The sequence below is a fragment of the Chaetodon auriga genome, chromosome 4 (genome assembly GCF_051107435.1).
Source record: "Chaetodon auriga isolate fChaAug3 chromosome 4, fChaAug3.hap1, whole genome shotgun sequence".
Classification (NCBI taxonomy): domain Eukaryota; kingdom Metazoa; phylum Chordata; class Actinopteri; order Chaetodontiformes; family Chaetodontidae; genus Chaetodon; species Chaetodon auriga.
The window spans coordinates 10,846,918-10,867,695 of NC_135077.1; the positions used below are offsets into that span (position 1 = coordinate 10,846,918).

The 20,778-nt window shown below is 41.9% G+C and overlaps 1 protein-coding gene across 2 annotated transcripts in view; it reads right to left on the reverse strand.

The window, feature by feature from the left end:
* dlc1 (DLC1 Rho GTPase activating protein) overlaps positions 1-20,778 on the reverse strand; it is a 75,411-nt gene that overhangs the window by 46,073 nt on the left and 8,560 nt on the right. Inside the window, exon 5 of one of the 2 annotated variants that reach the window (XM_076728057.1) lies at positions 10,129-10,162. In XM_076728057.1, the coding sequence (XP_076584172.1) occupies positions 10,129-10,162 (34 nt within the window). Of the gene's footprint in view, positions 1-955; positions 1,393-10,128; positions 10,163-20,778 lie in introns of those variants that run through there. The other variant, XM_076728058.1, reaches the window with a different exon arrangement.

The window sequence follows — 20,778 nt, forward strand, 5'->3', positions numbered from 1 at the left end:
GTGTGACCTGGACAGTGTTTGTTGGTGGATATTTATCACCTGGTGCTCTCTACTTCAATAGAGAGGTTAGGCCAGAGGGCAGTGACCTCTGGATACAGAGGGAAAATTGTGTTACCCCCTTTGAAAGAGGCACACCAGCACCTGTACTGACTTGGAACGTGTCGAGATTTCAAAGATGATGCAGCCAATCGTCATGTCAATCGTGACCTTAAAGAGGATCACACCTCTCTTAAAAACACTTTGAAGTGGCCTGAACTTTTAGATGATGTCAGCCAACATTCCTCAAGAGCACCTCTATTAATCCATTTTCTTTGCTGCTGCTCATATATGACAGAGGCCTATCTGTATTATTTAGAAGCAAGCTCGCCAGGGAGGAGGGAGTCTATTCTGATGCACTCAGTCCTGCATGTGTACAACCAGCTCATTAGTTATTCATGGATGAAACCTGGTTTTCAAGCAGAAAGCAGGTAAAAGGGAAAACGCCAACACCGCTATCTCTAAGTCCTGCAATGAAAATGTATCCACACACATACACTTCCACAAACACAAATAGACCTGCTGTCACAGGAAAAAGGCACAAGAAAAACCTTAATATGACACAAACCTGACAATCATCATCTTATAAAATGGGCAAAGAAACATCTGAACCTGTTTCCCTGAGCTGCAGCATCCCCATTAACTGCTATCTATTGATCTGTTTGTGAGGAACACTGTTCACTGTTCAAACGCCTTGCAGTGTATCCTGTGTTCTCTCTGAGACGATGACAATGCAGTTTTCCCATCCTGTTGTGTACCTTGTTAAAGAATCTGAAACTTCACGTGCTTGGAGGAAATTCTGGAACAAAACATGCACACGATCACATCCAGACCACAGGCAAACAAACACATACATGTACCGCGCAAATTTTCCTACATGCATACACCTGCTGTGTCAGTCACTGCCTTCATCACTCACCTGCTAGTCGACTCTCTCGAGCTGTCTTGCTGAGCATATCTAGGGCTTTGGAGGTAGAGGACCTGAGGTGGTCACTGAAGGACCTCTGCAGCAGCAGGAGCCTCATGGAGCGAGACATGCCGATTAGCATCCACTGAAACGTATCAACGTCAGACTCCTACCTTGTCCGTACACCTGTTCCTGCTCCTGATCGGGTCGATTATTGTGCTTGTGTGCCTTGTCAATCCCACTTCTTTTCACTGCTCCTGTTTGTTATCTCGCCTGATATCTATGTTCAAGTATTCAGTGGTAATCTGACTAGTTTCTCTATTCTATCCTCTGTACTGGTCTGCTTTCTGCCTCCTTCTCCTTGTCATTCTGCTGTGTTCTAGGACTGTGCGCTCCCTTCTGCTGCAGCAAGCATTAGTGCAGTAACTGCTGGGACACATCCAGCCAGTGCTGCAATGCTCTCATACCCTATTCTGCCAGTGTGTGTGTGTGTGAGTATATATATGTGTGTAAGTGTGAGTAAGTGCTTTCTGACACAAGCGCGAGCACTCTCTGAATATCTGAGTGCTTTAGAGTCACGACTAGCATCTCTCCTTCCCAGTCCTTTTTTTAAATCTTGCATCTTTTTTTTTTTGCCTCACTTCTCTTTCACCTTCCTCCTCTCATCCACTCTGTTTACACCTGCCCTTCCCTGTCTAGACACAGAGCATCAATGCCAGTTATATAACCCACTGCCCAGGCAGCCTGCTTGTTATAAAGATCCACCTATCCTTGTCCAGAAGAAGCTAAAAAAAACATTAGGTCCAGGATAATATTTGAGTCACTCAGACAAAGCTGCAGGACAATTCAATGGTTCCCAGAAATGGTTGATGATGAAAATATTTTTGAGGGATTTCCCAAAAGGATATTGAGATGTCAAGAGTGAAAAAAAAATGCTGAGCTTTAAAACTGTGCTCTCACTGGTTCCTCCTGGACCACAGAAACCTCTCAGTTATTCCCCACAGCCAATAATCACATTCCTCAGCCATTCAGCCATGGGAAATGGCCCAACGCATGACATGACTTTACTGTAAATGCATTATTGTAGGAATAGAGTATGCAGTGCGCACATTCAAATACACACACACACACACACACACACACACACACACACACACACACACAAACACAAGTAAAATGTCATTAGCTATTGAGAAAAAGGAATGTAATGCAAACCTTATGTAACAAAACTTAAGCTACTGAGATGGACACAAACAACACAATGGAATACATTACTTAGACTGCTGCTCAGTTGATCGGATAACGCTGATTTAGCTTCTATTAAGCAAGCACAGCTCTCAGGGGTCTGCGAAGAAGCTTAGTCATTGGCGACTTAGTGGGTGACATTTTTTTTAAACAGCAGAGTAGCTGTTGTAACACTGCAACACCATCTGATGGGGACTAAGAAGACTTTTTAGAAGATAAATGAATGCCATTTTGTGCAGGCTTCTCAAAATTAAGTCAAACACACAAGAATACAGACTTATATACCATACAGTAGTATATCGTATATTATATATATCTATATATAGATATTTTTTATTTATTATTTATTTTTTAATGTTTTATGTTCTTAAAGCTATACTAATTGATATTTTCATATGAACAGTGCGTGAAATCACATTGTGTATTGTGAGAAGCTCATTTGCAGTGATGAACCACAGATAATCATCAGCCAACTCTGCAGTTCCTTTCCCTTTTTTTATGTTTCTCAGGAGTTGGTGGAGACCAGATTAGAGCAAATTTACATTAACAAGAAGGACGTCTGTTGGGTGATGTCTGCTGGGTGAGTAAATAGACAATGATGTGCTAACACATTCACCATGTCAATTTCATAAGGTGCTGCCAAATAGCCAGAAAACTCAGTGAAATTTACTGAACTTAAAAATATAATACTTAAAAATACTGTGCGTGCCTTTCAGACTGCTCATGCATATGGCGGGTGACTCATTACCTGAGATTATATGTGCATGTAGCTGTAAGCAGTACGAGATTATGAGTTCCAGATTGCCCTCCATTGCATTCCACACTAAGCTCACACTTGAGAAAGTCAGCCAATTGTGCTGATTGCTCCAGCAAGTGAAGGTAATGTACCCTACATTGGCTTACTGCAGCCTGCTGACAGCATTGTGCTCATCACGGCCAAGTGACTTTATGGCCTCCTGAGGTTTACTGAGACTGATAAGGCTGGATTCCCGCATCTTTGCTTTTTCACAACCTTTTGCTCTGTGATTCTGCAATTGAGGAATGACCTCTTTAACGACGCTGTAAACGAGGGTTAGGATGGCATACAGGAAAACAAACATCCTATAAAAGTATCACGTTTTCAGTATCCCCTCTCACACACCTGTTCGACTCAAATGACATCTGAATCAAATTATGATTTTCATGCATGCGTGAGTGTGTGCGTACTCCAAGGTGCACAAACGCAAACCATCTGGGTCAGTTTTTGTATCAAAACAACATATCAGTGTACTTTCCTTCTCTCTGTCTCTGTACCTGTGATAAGGGGGCAATATACAGACTGTAATCTGGATATGACGGAAAATGTCCCGAAGGGCGGAAGAGGGGGGGGTGGACAGGGTGAAAACAATGGAGTTCTCATACCTCAGGAACTAAAAGTCTTGCCAAATGCCCCCTCTGTCAAACAAGTGTACAGTGTGCCAGGAGTGTGTACCTACATCTAAACCCCACAGAACAGAGGCAGTAGAGAGTTACCTGCCAACACACTGACCTAGAAATGGAGACAGGGGAGGTGAATAACGAGGGCGGGGGGTGTTTCTGGGAGGACTTCAAACAGTGTATATAAACAGCGTGTGAGAGTCTATCATCAAGATGTCTGTGAAAAACAATGCAGTATACTCTATTCTTTACAGCACGGCCAAAAATGTGTCGGTATGTTGAAGCATGTGTGTGTGGGTGTGCCCCAAGTGTGACTGTAATTGTGTGCAAGTCCCTTTGATGTGACCATCTGCTTCAGGTCTCTGCTATCAAACTTCCACTCCCTCAGCCATACTGTCTGCCCTACTTTCATACAACTCCTGACTCTCTGAAACCGTTGCACCTTGATTTCATACAACCAGACACCTCAAGACATCAAAACACGAAATATCCCACATGAAGTTTATCAGTCGACATGTCAGCCCCCCACATGTTCTAGATAGTCTCTCCCCCGATCCCCAGACGAGGGGAATGAGCCAGCCAGGGAGAGACAGAGCCTGCTGAGCCAGGACTGATTCATTAGCCTGGAAACAGCGCTGGCATCTCACCCCATCAACACTGGGAGATTTAGAATCCCCTGGTTACAGATGAAAGTTCTTGCTGGATCATTTCAGAAGAAGCATGTGCACAGGTCAGTAATAAAACCAAGTTAAAATGATAATCATGAGAACGAGGAGGGACCTGTGCAGAAAAACACTCCCTGTTTGCTTGGCTTGCTCCTGACACATTCTTCTTTTTATTTGCAGAGCGTGCTATACAAAGACAAAGGGTATTTGTGGCTAAGTACAGGAAAATAATACCCTTGAGACAGCCACTGATCACTTTAAAGGAAGCCTCTATGTATTTGTATGAAGAGGCCACATTAATATATCTCTTGTGCAGCATTACGTTTGACTTCAAAGCCCTCCAGCCCCGTATCCCTAGATATTACATCCATATATGATGATTCCACATCTTACAATTTAAGTCCTGTGCCAATGTTCAGCACCGCTGCAGGAAATAGTACGTCCTTTATGTGGTGAGGAGGTTCGTGTGTTGGATAGGCATGTAGCCCACAGCAGACCTGCAAGTAAAGTTTCCCTTTTCTAACCACGACCACAATCTTTTCCTAACTTTAACCTCATGTTCTTGTTGCCTAACCATGCTTTATGGACCATAACCATGATCTTTCCCTAATCTTATCTTATTCCTATGTAGCGATAAAGCTGAAGCACTCAGCATAGAAAAGTAGCTCATGAGAAAAGAGCAAAAATGTAAAAAATCTCGCCATGTTAAGAAATCCTTGTAAAAAAAAAACAAAAAAAAAAAACATCCCCATATCTGCATCTGGATCTGGATCTATATCAAACAAGTGATTCAGCCATTCCATGAACCATCACCTTGCTTTCCATCAAATTTTACTGAAATCCATAATGTGATGACAAACAAGGGACTGACATTTCTTGCAGATGGAAATAAAAACTGAATAAAAACTGTAAGAATCCACAATTTTTTTGTGTTCAGCATATAACTGTCTAATCTATACTGCTGCCACAAAATGCTTTGACTCCTACTTTCTCAACATCCGTGTAGTTACACATTGACCAGGTTCCATATGCAAACAAAATGCACAATGGTCAATTTTCTATAAAAAGCCATACCTGCTTTTCATGCACAGTGAGTGACGAAACACATACCAATCTGCTGAAAAATAAAGCTAAAGTAAGAGTAATGACTGAAGGTTTCTTTCTTTGGCATAGGGGAGACTTTTGTTGTTCCAACTCTGGGAGTTCAGCAAGCTGACTTCCTGTTGTAAATTTCCCTTCATGTAGTGGTTTCCTGTTCAGAGGGAGATGGATTCCCAAAGAAAGACCTGTCAACCCCAAAATATTCCAAAATATCAAGTACATGCATGTATGACATTTAAGATAAGAAAGTAGAATTATCTTCTTCCAAGGGGAACAGATTGCACCTGTAATTGCTTTCACAGCTGAACTGGAAGTGTGAAATATAAATGGAATGGACTCCAGCATGTTACAGTACCAGTCTCCACACAGGAAGCCGGGCAGAGTGTGTCAAATGGGAGGGGAGAGGAGGGGCTGTTCGGGGGGGAGGTGTTGAAGCTGGAGTAGACTGACGGGGGGGAGGCCAGGAATGTGACCTTGCACAAACACAGCAAAACAGTCATGTACTGTGTATGGAGGGGTGGCAAAAAAAAGTGGGACAAGGCAGACTCAATCAAAGAGCAGGAACAAGTAACAGAAACAGGAACATCAGTCAGGAGCTATTATTGACTCAGCTCCAGGCAAAGGGAGCTTTATTACATCTGTCAAAGCATCTTCTCAAACGAGAGCAATGTCCTCAAAGGGCGTGTCGCTGCAGGGTATAAAGGGTACAGGAATGAATGCTAGCTGATTTCACTGTGTCGTTCTCTGAATTAAGTGAACATTGGTGTGGAAATGCGCCCATTCGGCAGACTGCAAATGTGGTCTGTCAGCGCCCAAGAGCCCAAACACAAGATCTGTGGATGAACAGGGATTTTCCGACACCATCTGTGCTGAGAGGACTTTGTTAGTTGTTTACCCAAATAATCAAGTCAGATGCTGAAGAGCACAACACAATCATATCTCCATACTAGTTGTAGTCAAGGAATAGTTTCGCTTTTTGGAAAATTCTCTTCTTTTTTTTTTTTGCAAGAGACAGATGAAAACATTGGTACCACTCTTATGTCTGTGTCCTACATATGAAGCTAGAGTCAGTAGATGATTAGCGAGCTTGGCATGACGATTGGAAGCAAGGGGGAAAAGCTAGCCTGGCTATCACCATAACAAGTAATTTTTCTATTTCTGGTATAGTAGAGGTACATATTTTACATTAGAAAAATGCAGAGGTACAAGTAGGTCATTTACTTTTTACTTGGAGGAGGGGCTGGCTAGCTGTATCTCCTTTTTTCCACTTCTAAGCTACACAACACAAATCAACTGCTGGCTCTACTATATTTAGCAACAGACATGAAAGAGTCTTCTCATTTTTCTCTCAACAACAAAACAAATACAAGCATGTCTCAAAATGTGGTGACTAATCGTCTTTTGGGTACAAAAATTAGTGTTGTTTCTTTTGAAGAAACAGTGAAACGGATGCACCAACAGAGGGGACTTTTCACAGTTTGTAATAATATGATGATAAATTCTGGGATTCCCAGAGGTCAACGCTCAGAGCAGACACAATTAAAGAAGAGTAAAAAAACACAGCTGCCATCGGCTTTGAATACCAGTAACATGAATTTGTCACTGGAGTTCCAAGAAGGGAAGAACGGTGACTGAAGAGGAAACAAGGGAGGTAAGAGAAACAAGGAAACAAAAAAGAGAGCCAGACAGACAGAAATGATGAGACAAGTTATTCACAGGAACCACCAACTCCCTGATGTCACAGTGCCCCTCACATACAGGACTCCACTGAGGGTGCTAAACCACTTCCTCTTTCCTCGGTTTTCCTTTCCTCCACCAAGTGCTGTAAACTATGAGTCTATGAATCCAGGTAAAAGGTCAGTATTTAACCCTACCGTTGGTTGGATGCCCATCATTGTGTTCTGTTTATATATTCCCACTGGTTTATATTTAGTTCAGGAAGGCGCAGCATGGTGCCTCCAACTCAGCTACAATCAAGGGCACAAAAAGATAGACCATTCTTCGAGCCAGGAATCTCTAAAGTGTGGCGTTGACAAGCTGTAACACTGGTGGGAGAGAGAGAGAAGTGGTCTGCATTCTTCTGCTGCATACATAAAGTGAAAAGTTGATGTCAATCACTTACTGTAGCTTGAGCAAAACCAGAGCCATGTGCAGAAAAATTAGTTTACCATGTTCAGATTATTGGACAATTCAAGACAGTTGTATGATTGTAGAGTTGATGAAAGGTTAAAAAACACTGTGCTTGGTCTATATAGCACAATATGTGTTACATTTTCAGACTAATTTCTTGTCTTTTTGTAAAAGAGTAAATTCTATATTATTTGTGCAGACACTAAGCTGAACAATGAATGTATGATGTTATCAGGTGAGAAAAAGACAGTTACCACACAATTTTAAAGTTCAAACACCTACTCCGGTTTGTTATGATGATATGATCATGCGGTGTAAAACTGCAGAGCTACAACAACAAGAACTTGCGTTCGACACACCTGTTCTTATGATTGTGTGGACTGAGGCCAACTTTCATGTGATAGTCAAGCCTTTCTCTTGGTATGAAACACTCACCCATAATGAGCCACCCCCACTTTTGCCTAACTGACGTCTCTATTGTCTGTTTAGTCAACATGAACAGGCATGATTTGGCCACAGTAGACTCCAGGAGGGTGATATTGAGACACCTAGCTACGTAAATATAGTCATAGAACATCAACACTTCATCATAAAAAAATGTTCAATTAAGAAGCTTACAAAAGGGTTTTTCTCCTCTACGTATTCATCCTAATACTTGAAAATCATCACATAATCAATGGACAGAAAGCATGAAATAGATTTCTTTTGGCTTTCTTGACGCCACATTTAGTGCTTCATGAGTTTGTTTTCAACAACAGAGCAAAGACATCACATCACATGCATCAGCTCCTAGACCATGCTTAACTGATGATAAGGACAGTCATGCATGACTTGCTGCATGACTGTTCTTATCGTCTTCAGATGGTATGCAGTGTGATATGAGTTGCATCATTTCTGTGAACAGACACCCCCCTGAAGCTCAGGCTAGGCTGCGCAGCACCACAGGAGCCCCATAAAGAACGCTTCTAAACAACAGGTTGACAGTCGTAACTCTGCTGCATGTAGACACATCCTCTTTGTGCGGAGGAAAGCCGTGACACTGACCACTCACTAAAGGTACACCCGACGCCACAGGGAGGTCATCAACTGTGCAGTCACAGAGCGCGGGGCTGTGGAAACTTCTTGTTGATCACTGGTGTGCTTCCGTTGTCACACAGATAGTAAAATTAACCATGAATGAGCTGTCTTTCATGGCGGTGCAGCAGGAGCCTTTAGGGCATGGTGTGTGATGTAACACTGTCACAAATGTGTCATTCCCAGGGGCTTAAATGGTGGACATACAGAGGGGGCTTTGAAGTGTCACAATGAACACTGGGCTTTGTGCTCCATCAAGTCCCCCAAAACTCCGCCAACTCCCATTGTACCCCAACCCCTCCTCCAGAGTCCTGGGTTCCATCACACAGACCCAGAGATGGAGGTTACATAACTTGATTACAGGAAGTCAGACTGATTTAAAAGAAGGAAAATGACCAAGAGCATTTGACCTCTTTGAAGTTGGTGCTGTGCATTTTTTGCAAGCTTTGGCCTCCTTGCAAAAAACATTTGGAGTGGGCCTTTTGCCAAAAAAGTAGTCATGTTTACACACACATACACACACACACATGAATAAACATACTGACAGCTTGTGCACATTTCCCATGGAAGGTTTTCAGCAAGTGGCGGTAATTAGAGGGAGAGACAGAGCGAGAGTGAGTGAGGACTCCCAGCGGGCTTTGAGACAGCGGGGGGCAATATGAAAGCCTCGTCCCCACGTCGAACCACCTCGCTGGTATTGTTTACCAGCGGCCTGACGACACAGGGGGGTGTTTAATGAACACTGCTCCCCTGCAGGCTGTCTGAAAGTAGGTCTGTCCATCCATAGTTTTCTGATGACCCTGTGCATTACCGGCAGACTGCTGACAGAGAGGTCGGAGCCAGCATGGAGGGGGCAGTCACTACAGATTGAGTTTCTTCTTAAGATCGATTCATAATAAAGTGTGCAAAGTGGATGACGGCAAGCAGTGCAAAGTGATGGCATAACGTGATATCAATGCTGTGATGCTGTTCATCAGGAGGAAGTCAGGAGGATTGATAACTGTGGGCCTATGGTTGAACAAACACTACAGTCACAAGAGTGCATGTGTGCTATTGTGTGCGTTTGGATGGATATACATATTCTAAGCATTTAGCTGTTTATTCTCAAAAGAAGTAAGAAATGGGGGCAACGGGTAAATAAGTACAGGTCAAAAGTTTGGGGCATCAGACACGACATCCAGTCTGGCTGTTATCTTTGAAAGGCGACTGGCCTTGATGGTTTAGGAGATGAGTCTAGGATCTTATCTACACTCACATCCAGTGTCTCATAGAAGCAGAGCCTGTCCTCCTCCACTCAGCCCCTCCCTCCTTCCTCTCCTGCCTCATGTTGTGAACACCGGACAAGGCTATCAATCAGAAACCACCACGCAGAATCTCTTCACATGACACCAGACCAGACACAGACATATCAACTGCAGATGGACACTTTTTCCAAACGCACATATGACAAAAAAAATGAGAAGGAAATAAAGCTAAATGCAACCTAATGCTATTATCTAGAGTGTTGAGATCTAAACTGAACACATGAGGAAGAAAAAACAAGCAAGGACTCACCAGCTTTTTCTTTCTCAGGAACGGTAGAGGTGCTCTGGGAAAGAGAAGAGAAAAGGGATCAGCTAAGGTAACCTAGGTTTGATGAATTTCAACTCATACAGTAAAATCCCTTCATCCATTCAGCAACCTTTAAACAGTCCTAAATAAACATTGTGTTTGTGTGATGAAAAATATGAAGAAACATTGATGGGAAATATCAAATAACAGTATTTATTCAGTGTAATGATGTTGTGTGAGCGACTTATTTAGTCCCTTTGCATAAGACACCAATAAAACAATCATAGAAACACACAATGGCCATGCAAACATACCAAGGGGGTTTCTAAAGCTCCATATGCATAGTTTTCTGATGTGAAAACGTTGTAACAAATAGTCAGAACAGATAACTAATCCACCAGAGACTTCTGAACAAATATCACATCATTTAAAGTCAGAGCACACAGCACACTCTCCTCTGATCTAGTGTTGATCCAACCCTCACGTAGACATCACTGATAAAATCACAACACTTTCTGTAGCCACAGTAGAGTCTCAGCATTCTGTGCACGTAGTATTTCCTTCTTTGGCTTTGTGGTGGGATTTAGGAAACTGCATCAACACAGGGTTTCTAGTAAAAATAGAGCAGCTGTTTCATTGGTAAAGTGTGTGTGTGTGTGTGTGGGGGGGGGTCAGTTGGAATGCAGAGGTCTCTCTTGCCTCTGACTTTTGACCTCAGGTTTCTTGGCTGACCTCAACACCCTGACCTGTTTTAATCCACACTCCCCTGGAACAGATCAGACAGGACAAGGTACATTCTCGATAAAAAGAATCCACTTTGTCCACAGTACCCTCAGTGCGAAAATATCTACATGTTGAATCTCTTCTATCTCTTCTATTGTTATAAGGAGCACCTATAATGAAAACAATTTCCTCTCGGAGGATCAATAAAGTATTTCTGATTCTGACTCTGCTTCTGATCTACTTTATCTTCTGATAGTCCTATTAAGATACATTCCTCCTCCTCCTCTGTGTTTATTTTGTCCCCTCAGGGCTAATTAAAGTGATTTAGCTGTGCCCTGCTGTGACTACTTTAAAGCCTGCTTACCCTTTGGCAGCTACTTACCCTGCAGATTCAACACAGCCAAAACCACAGTGATAATCGTCTTTAGGGAACATTTCAACATTTGGGGAAATGCACTTATTTGCTTGCTTTGCCAAGATCTATGTGGGGAGATTGATGCCACTCCCATGACTGTATCGTAAATATGAAGCTACCACTAGCAGCTAGCCTGGCTCTCTCCAAAGGTACTAAAATCCATTTACCAGCACCTCAGCTCATAAAAACAGATTATATCTCATTTCTTTAATTGTTCTGGGGTATTGTGCTTCCTTGGAGTCTCCTTTGGTTGCCTGGCAAGCTCACAGTAACAACAAGGCTCCGGGATATCACAGCAAAGAAACAGACCAGCACCTGAGATCCAGTCCAGGCCCACTGCAACCTTCAAGGATAAGCAGGTATAGGCCTATGGATGGATGGATAACCACCAACAACACTTCAACATGTTTTTATACTTATGTTTTGCAGAGACAAATCTTTTCATATCTGATTAAGGTGAAGTTCTGTAGCTCAAGGCAATTTCTCCTTTAATGTACATTCTGTGGTAAACATACCCATATTTAAGATAAGAGCATTAGTGTCATTATTAATCACTTTAATGTCTACACAGTAAGACTGTAGAGCATGTTCTGCTATGTGAAACAAACAGAATGAATCAGCAAAAAGCAAAATATGTGACTACAGGACCTTTGCCTCTCGAATATCAAGGGGGCTCTTGTATTTTATGATGAACTACAACAAGCGTGACAGAGTCTGGTGAGAGCGAATACAATGCCTGCTCTCATACGCGAGTTTGCTTTTGCTAACATGTTGGCTGATTAACGCTGGATAAAGTGTTGTCTTGGTCCCAATCTGTCTCACTCAGGTTTTTTAGAGGAAGTGGGTGAGCTGTCTACTCATACATACTTTATCTGAAATCCACTTTTGTCCATCACCACGTATCTATGTCTGTGTGTGAACATGTATTTGTGTGTGGGAAAAACAAAACAAAACATTGAATCACTTTGTCGGTTTCAGGTGTTTCAGACACAGCTAATTCATGTGTGCCTTTGTTCCAAATGTTTCTTATCTTATATTGCAGCACAGTGATGTTTAAATAAAGAAAAAAAAATCTATAACTTTCTGTATTTTTATAATAAGTAGGAGGAAGACTGGCCTTGAATAATGGAATCAATATGGGAGGTCTGTTCTCTGCTTAACAAGACATTCAGTTCACCAGTGTGCACCCTTCCTGTTGTGTAAACACCACACCACGGGTTCCTGTCAATGACCCATGAAGTCACTTACACACAGTGTAAATCTCACCTTCACACAATGCAGTGTTTTCCCTCATAATAGCAATTACAGTTGAATAAATGTGAGTGTGAGACCAGAGAGCCTAACAAGAATGTGAATGAATGGGTACCAGTAAGTACCAGTGTTTTCACAGCACCACGGTCACATAGTTTCCCGATGTTTGCGTGCGCTCCCCCTGGCATGCCACAGCGCAGGTTGTCCCTGTGTGGGGTTGTCCAGGCCGTGTCAGGTGTCCACTGGGGAGCTGTAGGCCGCGGAGCACACAAGCGTCAGCTGCCTCATTTACTGCCACTAATTTACTGGAAGTGGGATGTGTGGGGGCACAGGGGGTGAGGTATGTGTTTGCTTTACGCGCGTGTGTGTGTGTGTGTGTGTGTGTGCGTGCAAGCATGTGTGCCTTCATGATAAATTGCTGCAGGGTCATTATCGTCATTATTGTAGCGAGAAGTTTCATAAAGTAGGTTTTTACAACTAATCATTTCAGTTTTAGCAGTGAGTTCACAACAGAAAAGCTTTTACTTGTTTCAGAAATCTCGAAAAAAAAATGAAAATACAATGTTGTACGTGTGGGTAGAAATGAACAAGTAATAGACTGATACTTATTTACTTATAAGAAGGTTTTGTGGAAATCTTTTTCATTTGAGGTTATTACATCTCTTTGATGGAAATGTTGATCAAATAAAGGAATATTGATATTCTACATGTCTTGCTCATCATTGTAGACACAAACCACATACAACATATTTGGTATCTTTGGACTCGAATTTAAAATAATGTTCTGAGGGTTTGAACAAACTTGGACTGCACAGAATAAGTTTGACTCCCTCACAGAAGACGTAAAGAAGAGTGTGAAACTGACTAAATATTTGGTAGCAGTTCATGATACTCAGGGCTGCTGACACATTTTGGTTGGGACCAAAAAAAGCATTGAGGTTCAATACCCAGCCCTTTTAACAAATCATTTTTGAATTGTTTTTCAGTGATGGACCCTACACTGTGTACAGCTGCATGCACAAGCCTCTCTGTGTGAGTTAGTCAAAGATGTTAAGCAAGCCATTGGCATGTGGCTCTTGCACAACAAATCCGAGCAATCCATGCCTCTCTCAACCCCACCGCCACCCTCTCATCCCCAGCCCCCTCCTGCGCTGCAGCTGCAGTGTGTGTGTGTGTGTGTGTGTGTGTGAGAGCGTGTGTGTGTGACCACCCATGGTCGGTGCTGGCCAAGGATTAGGGGGCTCAGGCTAACCCAAACCTTTTTCTCCACCACTTAACGCAAATGGCTAAATTGGTGCAGATGCCTTACGGTCAGGTAAGCTGGCGGCTCCAGCACCAGACATATAACTGTGACAGAGTGAAGAAAGACGTTTTGTGTGTGTGAGCGCACGTGCACGCTTGTCCAGAGCCTTTGGAGATGTTATCTGGAGCTCATTTCTGGTTTTTGACTGGCATGAATGTGCTCTTTCTGCCCTGCACTTATAAAAGAATTTATTCTGCACGCTCTGTCGACCCCTGAGTGCACGTGTGCAAGGAAACGTGGGAAACAATCTCATTTTAGCCTTCTCCTTGAGGAAAAGTGCTATCCCCAAACCCTCATATTTTCTCCCCTGTGCCCCCTTTCCACATTTTTAACAGTTTCCATATGTCACATTTGGAGTGTGTCAACAGGAAGTGATGCGATGACTTAGTGTAATGATGCGTTGGAACATTTCCTGCAGAAGATGTATATTAGTGTCCAGATGTTGGATTTAAGAGCTATTTGAAAAGAAAACAACTCCTTAAAAAAATTGGTGACACTTGAAAACATCTCAGTTCTATGTCCTGACATCTTGTAAGACATGAAAAGCTCAGGTGAAATCTACAGCATGAATGAGTGCACTTTCAATCTTCAGCTGTGTTATGAAGTTAATGATTTTACCGTATCCACTGTGCACTCAATCACACACACACACACACACACACACACACACACACACACACACACACACACACACACACACACATACACACTGACCACCAGCTGAGGCTTGTTCTCTCACTCAACCTCGAGTCATGAGATATGTTCTGTATGGGGTGATGTTAAGTTAAAGAGTGAGAAAAGTGGATATGCGCGCGCACACACGCACGCAAACACACGCACGCACACACACACACACACACACACACACACACACACACACACACGGGCATACACACATTTGTCTTTGTTTACAAGAGTAGGCCAAAGCAACAGGCTTCTGGTTTCAGGCAGTGTCTGGTAGGATTTAGTGCTGGGCCCCTGGAGCATAAACTGTGAACTGTTGACTGGCCCCTGGAATCCATCACTGGACAAGAAAATAACTCTTAACTTCCTTCCAAAAAGCAAACTAACAGCTCATCACCAAACGTCACTCTTACAGGTTTGCATAAATGGAAACCGTTCATGTTTACATGCGTGCAAGTCCTCAATGAGACTCTGTGGTTCTAACTATACTCCCAATAAAATCTGGTGTGGACTGAATCACACACAAAGCATCACCTGCAATAAATAAAACAATTGAATGTGACTAAAATATTGTCCTTCTACTTCTGGTAGGTCCATATATTTCAGAATATACAAACAATACATCAATTCAGCACTGACTGAAAACTCTGTCATCAAACAGCAACAAACATGGTGTAAAATATGCTATGTTACCCTATTTAAACAATTTTACTGTTTGATGTAAAAAAAAGTTTACTTTTTGTGATATTACAGACAACATAATTGTTGACTTGCTCACTGAACAAACAAGGAAACAGAAGTGACAACTGTAATGTGTGGATTCTTAAATCTAAATTCCAATTCAGTGACAAATATGAATGAACTGTCAAAAACAAGAACTTCAAGATTGACTTAATAAAAGCAAAAAGGCTGTCTAAAAGTCAAAAAACAAACATTTGTTCTCACAAGCAGAGACTGTGCAGTACTGAGGTCGCTTCTTCTACCGCTTTGGCTCTTTCTGCAAGGGATAGTTTAATCCACAGAGAGAACAAACATGGCAAGAAAAAACACACAGATGAACGCATCAAACTATCGTCCATTATAGAATATTCGATCAAAAGACAAAATGTGTCACCTGTTCCCTGCACACCATCAGGTTGAACTCGCAGTTTATGGACCAGAGTTAATAGGGATAAGACTCATTATCCCAACTGCACCAACAATGCTAGCCTGTGGATTAGCTGCTGACATTTTGGGGAGAGAGCGGAGAGTGGGTTAACAACACAGAGGGATTAGACTGTCCTCTGCAGAAGACTGTGGCGGCCCCACAGCAGTCCTTTGGCAGACCTTGCTGGGTCACAGTTTTGTAACATTTACTAAAGAATGCACTGCCTCCTTTACAGGGCACGGCATTCAGCTGGTCAACAGAGCGTTGGCTGACACACTTTGCACAGGTACACTTTCACCTGCCACAATAAGATATTTAGCTCAACATATTTTAAAAAAATCTCTTTAATGAGTAGGTCCCACATTTTCCTTAGGCATTTAAACTGAGGGCAAAGATGAATAATGGAATGAGACACTCAGGTGTATATTGGCTGAGGTAATGTAACTTCAAGGCAACTATGAATGAAAACACATTCAAAACAGAAACGTGAACACATGCTTAAGCCAAATGTCCCAATTAAAACCCTAAATCACAAGCCTGAATAAGTGTTGCCTAATTGCACCTGGTTTTACAATGAATTCCTGTGTGCATGTTTCAGCATCTATGAATTTGTGTGTGTATGTGTGTCTCAGAGTGCATTCAGTTTGTTTGTTCCTTCTGTGATTTATGGCTCTTCATTATCAGCAGGCTGCAGGGGTGTTTCCAGATGCCTGCATTTTCCAGTCATCCTTAAGATTTACTGTCAACAAGTACCATCATCCTGCAACTATTCGCTGCTCTTTTTACTGTCTCCTTTACGTAATAGAGGTTCGTTCCGCTTCATTGACTCCGTGCGTGCCTTCAGCACTACCAACTAGTGCTTGTTAGCAACAAACACAGTGGACTGATGTTTTCATGTTGGATGAAAAACCATGAATCACTTAACTTTTTAAAAAGTACCAAAAACCATATGGAGGCCATAAATCACACCAATAATTAAGCTGATGTGATTTAGGCGGCGTGCCACAGTGTGTTGTCATAAGAGAGAGTTGCCATTGAGCACAGGAGTGTACACACACAGATTTATGTGTTGTGTGACTTCCACAAAGATGCTAAACAGAAAGCTCATTCTGTGAAACAATTAAGAACATCACAGCTCAAATCAATTTTGACAAAATGTTCAGTATGCACACTGAGCCTGGCTGATACATGTGGAGAATTTTAATACATTTCATGATGGCATGTTTTGGCTTCACACTGTTTTGGATCGTGTTTATTTATTTTATTTGTTTTCTGATGATACCCTGCCAAGCACAAAAAATATGAACTAGATTTATTTAGTATATCCTTCTCTCTCCAGTTCTTGGAGTGCTTTATACACAGCTATAGCTTTGAATCGACAGGAAAAGCATGATTTCCTTGTGGGGGTTGAGAGAAGTTCATTTTCCACATCCTGTTCCAAACACAAGCCTTTTCTTTTTTCTTACCCTCTTCTTTTAAACCACAGCAGGTCTGTGTTTGTCTCCCTGTTACAGCTGTGCAGAGCAGAGGAGTGACCTTGGGGACAATGACACCATACAAAGCGGCTAGCGTGGCCATGACCAGAGCCACTACTGGCACCCCCTGTCACACTGAATGGCGGTTGGTTTCACAGCTCGCTGACTCATTATGGCCTACTACAGTCTTTAAGCCAAATATGTGCATGGAATGCGGGCAAACATAATTATACCTGCTGCACATGGTGTTGACTGTTGACCAAGGATGGGAACGAGAGAGGGTGGGAGCAAATGTAGAGATAAATTAAAGGCAGTGAAAGCAGCAAAATATTGAGTCTTTTATCTGAGTGGGACACTAAGAAGGTGTGGTTTGGATAAAGGATGTTTGGGGACTGTGAGGCTGCCAAACCGGAACACAGAGGAAGGACAGAGCAGAGATCTGCTCGTGACCTTAGCACGCAAACCACAGCACTTCTATTGTCCACCAGACCACAGACAGATAAAGAGCTATGTACATACATAACCAACAGACAGGCAATGAAGTCTTTCCGTCATTCCAAAATAAAAATATCTCTAACTCAATCAACTCCCAGAGTAATCCCTTGAATCCAGACATAAATAGACTGGAAATTGGTACTTTCACTGTCAAATAGCAGCAAAACCCCCAAAGGAGACAGAATATGTGTGTGGAGCACTGTTGCTGTGGATACAGAATACAGATCCAAACAAAGGGTCAAAGGTTGCCCTGTTTTGGACTGTCTACCAAAGACAGACAGGATGAGGGTAGGCATGGGGCAGCACCTTACTGTCACCATGTGCATGACATGTAAAACACTCCTGTGCTAACTTTAACAGACAGCGATGGTCTGTACCTTGTTCAGTAGCTGAGGTCTTTAGAGGATTCTGAGTATGTCGCTCTGGTGGGAACGCTCCGTGCTGAGGGTGACTGATATGTTGTTTCCGACTGTAACATTCAGAGGAAGGTGGTCAGGGGTCAGCAGCCTCCACCCGCCTCTGTGGCTTGGCACATCCTCTGTAGCCACAGAGCTCTAAAAATAGTCACATAACAAATGGCTCTCACACCACGCGTAGCGAAGGCTTGTCACTACAGATTATGTTTGTAATGACAAATTAATGACAGCTCATACTGCTATGGCAAGCAATTAAACAAATTCTTTAAAAAATCATAACAAAATCACTAAAGCTGGTCCTACTCAAGCTTGGAAGTAACTATGCCAAAGAAGGAAATCTGTCACAGTGAGAATATAAATATACCTTAATGTTATTCGATTAATCAAGAACATAATCAGTCGATTAATCAATATTGAAAATAATTAATTGTTAAATATAGTATATAGCCAAGTCAATAGATACACACCAGTCTATAAACCAAATAAAAGACACCTGTTGCAACATAACAATGCTAGACAAATAAAACTGCAAGACACCTGCTACACTAAGCAAGTAATAGAAACCTGCCAACAAAAACACTCTGGGCAAAGAATAGCAGCTCCACCATGAGAGAAAAACACCTGCTGTGGCCCAACATCCGCTACATGTTAGCCCCACATTCGATGCAAGAATAACAGCCACCTGCTGAAGGCTAACAATAGCCACCAGCTATGCTAGCTAGGAGCCAAGAATCTATTCACTTGAACCCAATGCCTTATCCACAACAACGACACTGTGCACACCAAGTGAATGTCCAATCATCACCAACGTACGTGGCCACATACAACCACTTCACATTTATCACTGTTACATAAGACAGAGCAGTACGAGTATGTGCTCGGTACAATCACACCAAAGTGTTGCACTGAGTGTCAGGAGGTGTCAAGGGAACAGCAAAACATAAATATCAGTTACCTCTTGCATAATCCATCATAAGATGGAGGGAATGCAAACGTACAATGATAAACACTTCACCATCCTCTCCAAACATCATCCTTATCAAAACACGCACACACAGCCAATCCTTAAATCTATAAAGAGGTATCTACGTATGAATGCTGAATCTGTAAGCAGGAGACAAGATTCCGGTATCAGAAGCTTCTGGTTTCCGTTGGTAGTCCAAGTCCACCGACCAATCATGTTTGAGAGAGCTTTGATAAACAGTGTGTGTGAAGAACAAAGGAGGTGGAGCACACTGGCTGAAATGCGATCTTGGAACCCATCGGCTATCATCCGACAACATCTTAGCTTTTTGTATTTATCTGCATTCATATCTGTTGAGAGATTAGCTGAAATGTCCAGTTACTGAGATTGAAAGTTACTCATTGGATAGTAAACCATCACTGACACACGGAAAAGGGAGTCTTGGCGCAGATTACCGTTATCTGCATATCTGCTGGTTACATCAAAAGCCCACAAACACTGGCCATGGACCCAAGAGGCTAAATCATCATCAGACGATAGTCAATGTGCTTTGAGATTGGCCACTCTTCTGTGTTCATCCACAAGATGAGATTTGACACATTTTGGAGGTCTGTGTTGCTTGTTGTTGTTGTTAATGCCTAGATACATATCTGGTAGTCATCCAGAGTTCAAAGAATATGACTGTATCAGCCAGTAACAGTTCTGTTCCTTGTGCTTGACTTGCATGACCAATAAGCATCTTTTTTTTTAGCAGTGACAATGACTTCAGTCCCCCCAAGTGCCAACATTCACTGATGGCCAAGATGGAGGTTCAAAGCCAAAGTGCTTTATATATAGTATCAAGGTTCTGTTCTAATAGATCCACATACTCAAACGGGTTGCACTAACCATTGGCTTGCTAAATAATATGTGTTGTTTGCTGTCCTGTGTAAACTTGAAAAAACCTACTTGTTAGGATTTATGTCAAGACATGCTCAAGAAAACACATGCAAATGCTAGTGAAAAAGTTAATTAGCACAGAGTCAGTAGTAATCAGAGTCAGATGTATTTATTTATTTATTTTATATGGCATTTTTCTTGTTTGAAAAGAGGTTTTTATATATATATATATATATATATATATATATATATATATATATATATATATATATATATATATATCTCTCTCTCTCTCTCTCTCTCTCTCTCTCTCTCTCTCTCTCTCTCTCTCAGCCTGGATTTGGGGGGGTTGAACAGACTGTATACAGTACAAAGTTTGTTTTCAGTGATTTGATTGTTTGGTTGTGTCTGCACACGACGTGAACAAAGTAAAGGGGAAATCCTCCAATTTAATGTGATCCAAAAGTCCTACTATTCTGAAGCTTGTAATGTTCAGCCTTTGTCAATGTACAATGTCCCATGTATAATCTATAAAAGCTTTCAGGGTTGCAGTATAATGGTTAATACTTGAAGAAAGGATGAGATTATTTCCTATTATAACATATGAGATTACACTCACATGAAAGGGAAACAACGGTTAGACATTTGTTTTCGACTCTCCGTATTACCTTCCCTGTTATTTAGAACTGAGTAGTGTTTTTATACCATAACAAATGATAGTTATTATTCTGTGCTTGTTTTATTGTGTGATTATATTATTTACTATATGTTGTCATCCTGTAAAACAACTGTGATGTCTGGTTGAATGAAAGCTTTAACCCAAACCCTGGTTCTTCCTCACATCTGCCTTGTGTTTACATCATTTAAAGGATTTGTACTGTCTAGCTAAAAAGATTAAGGG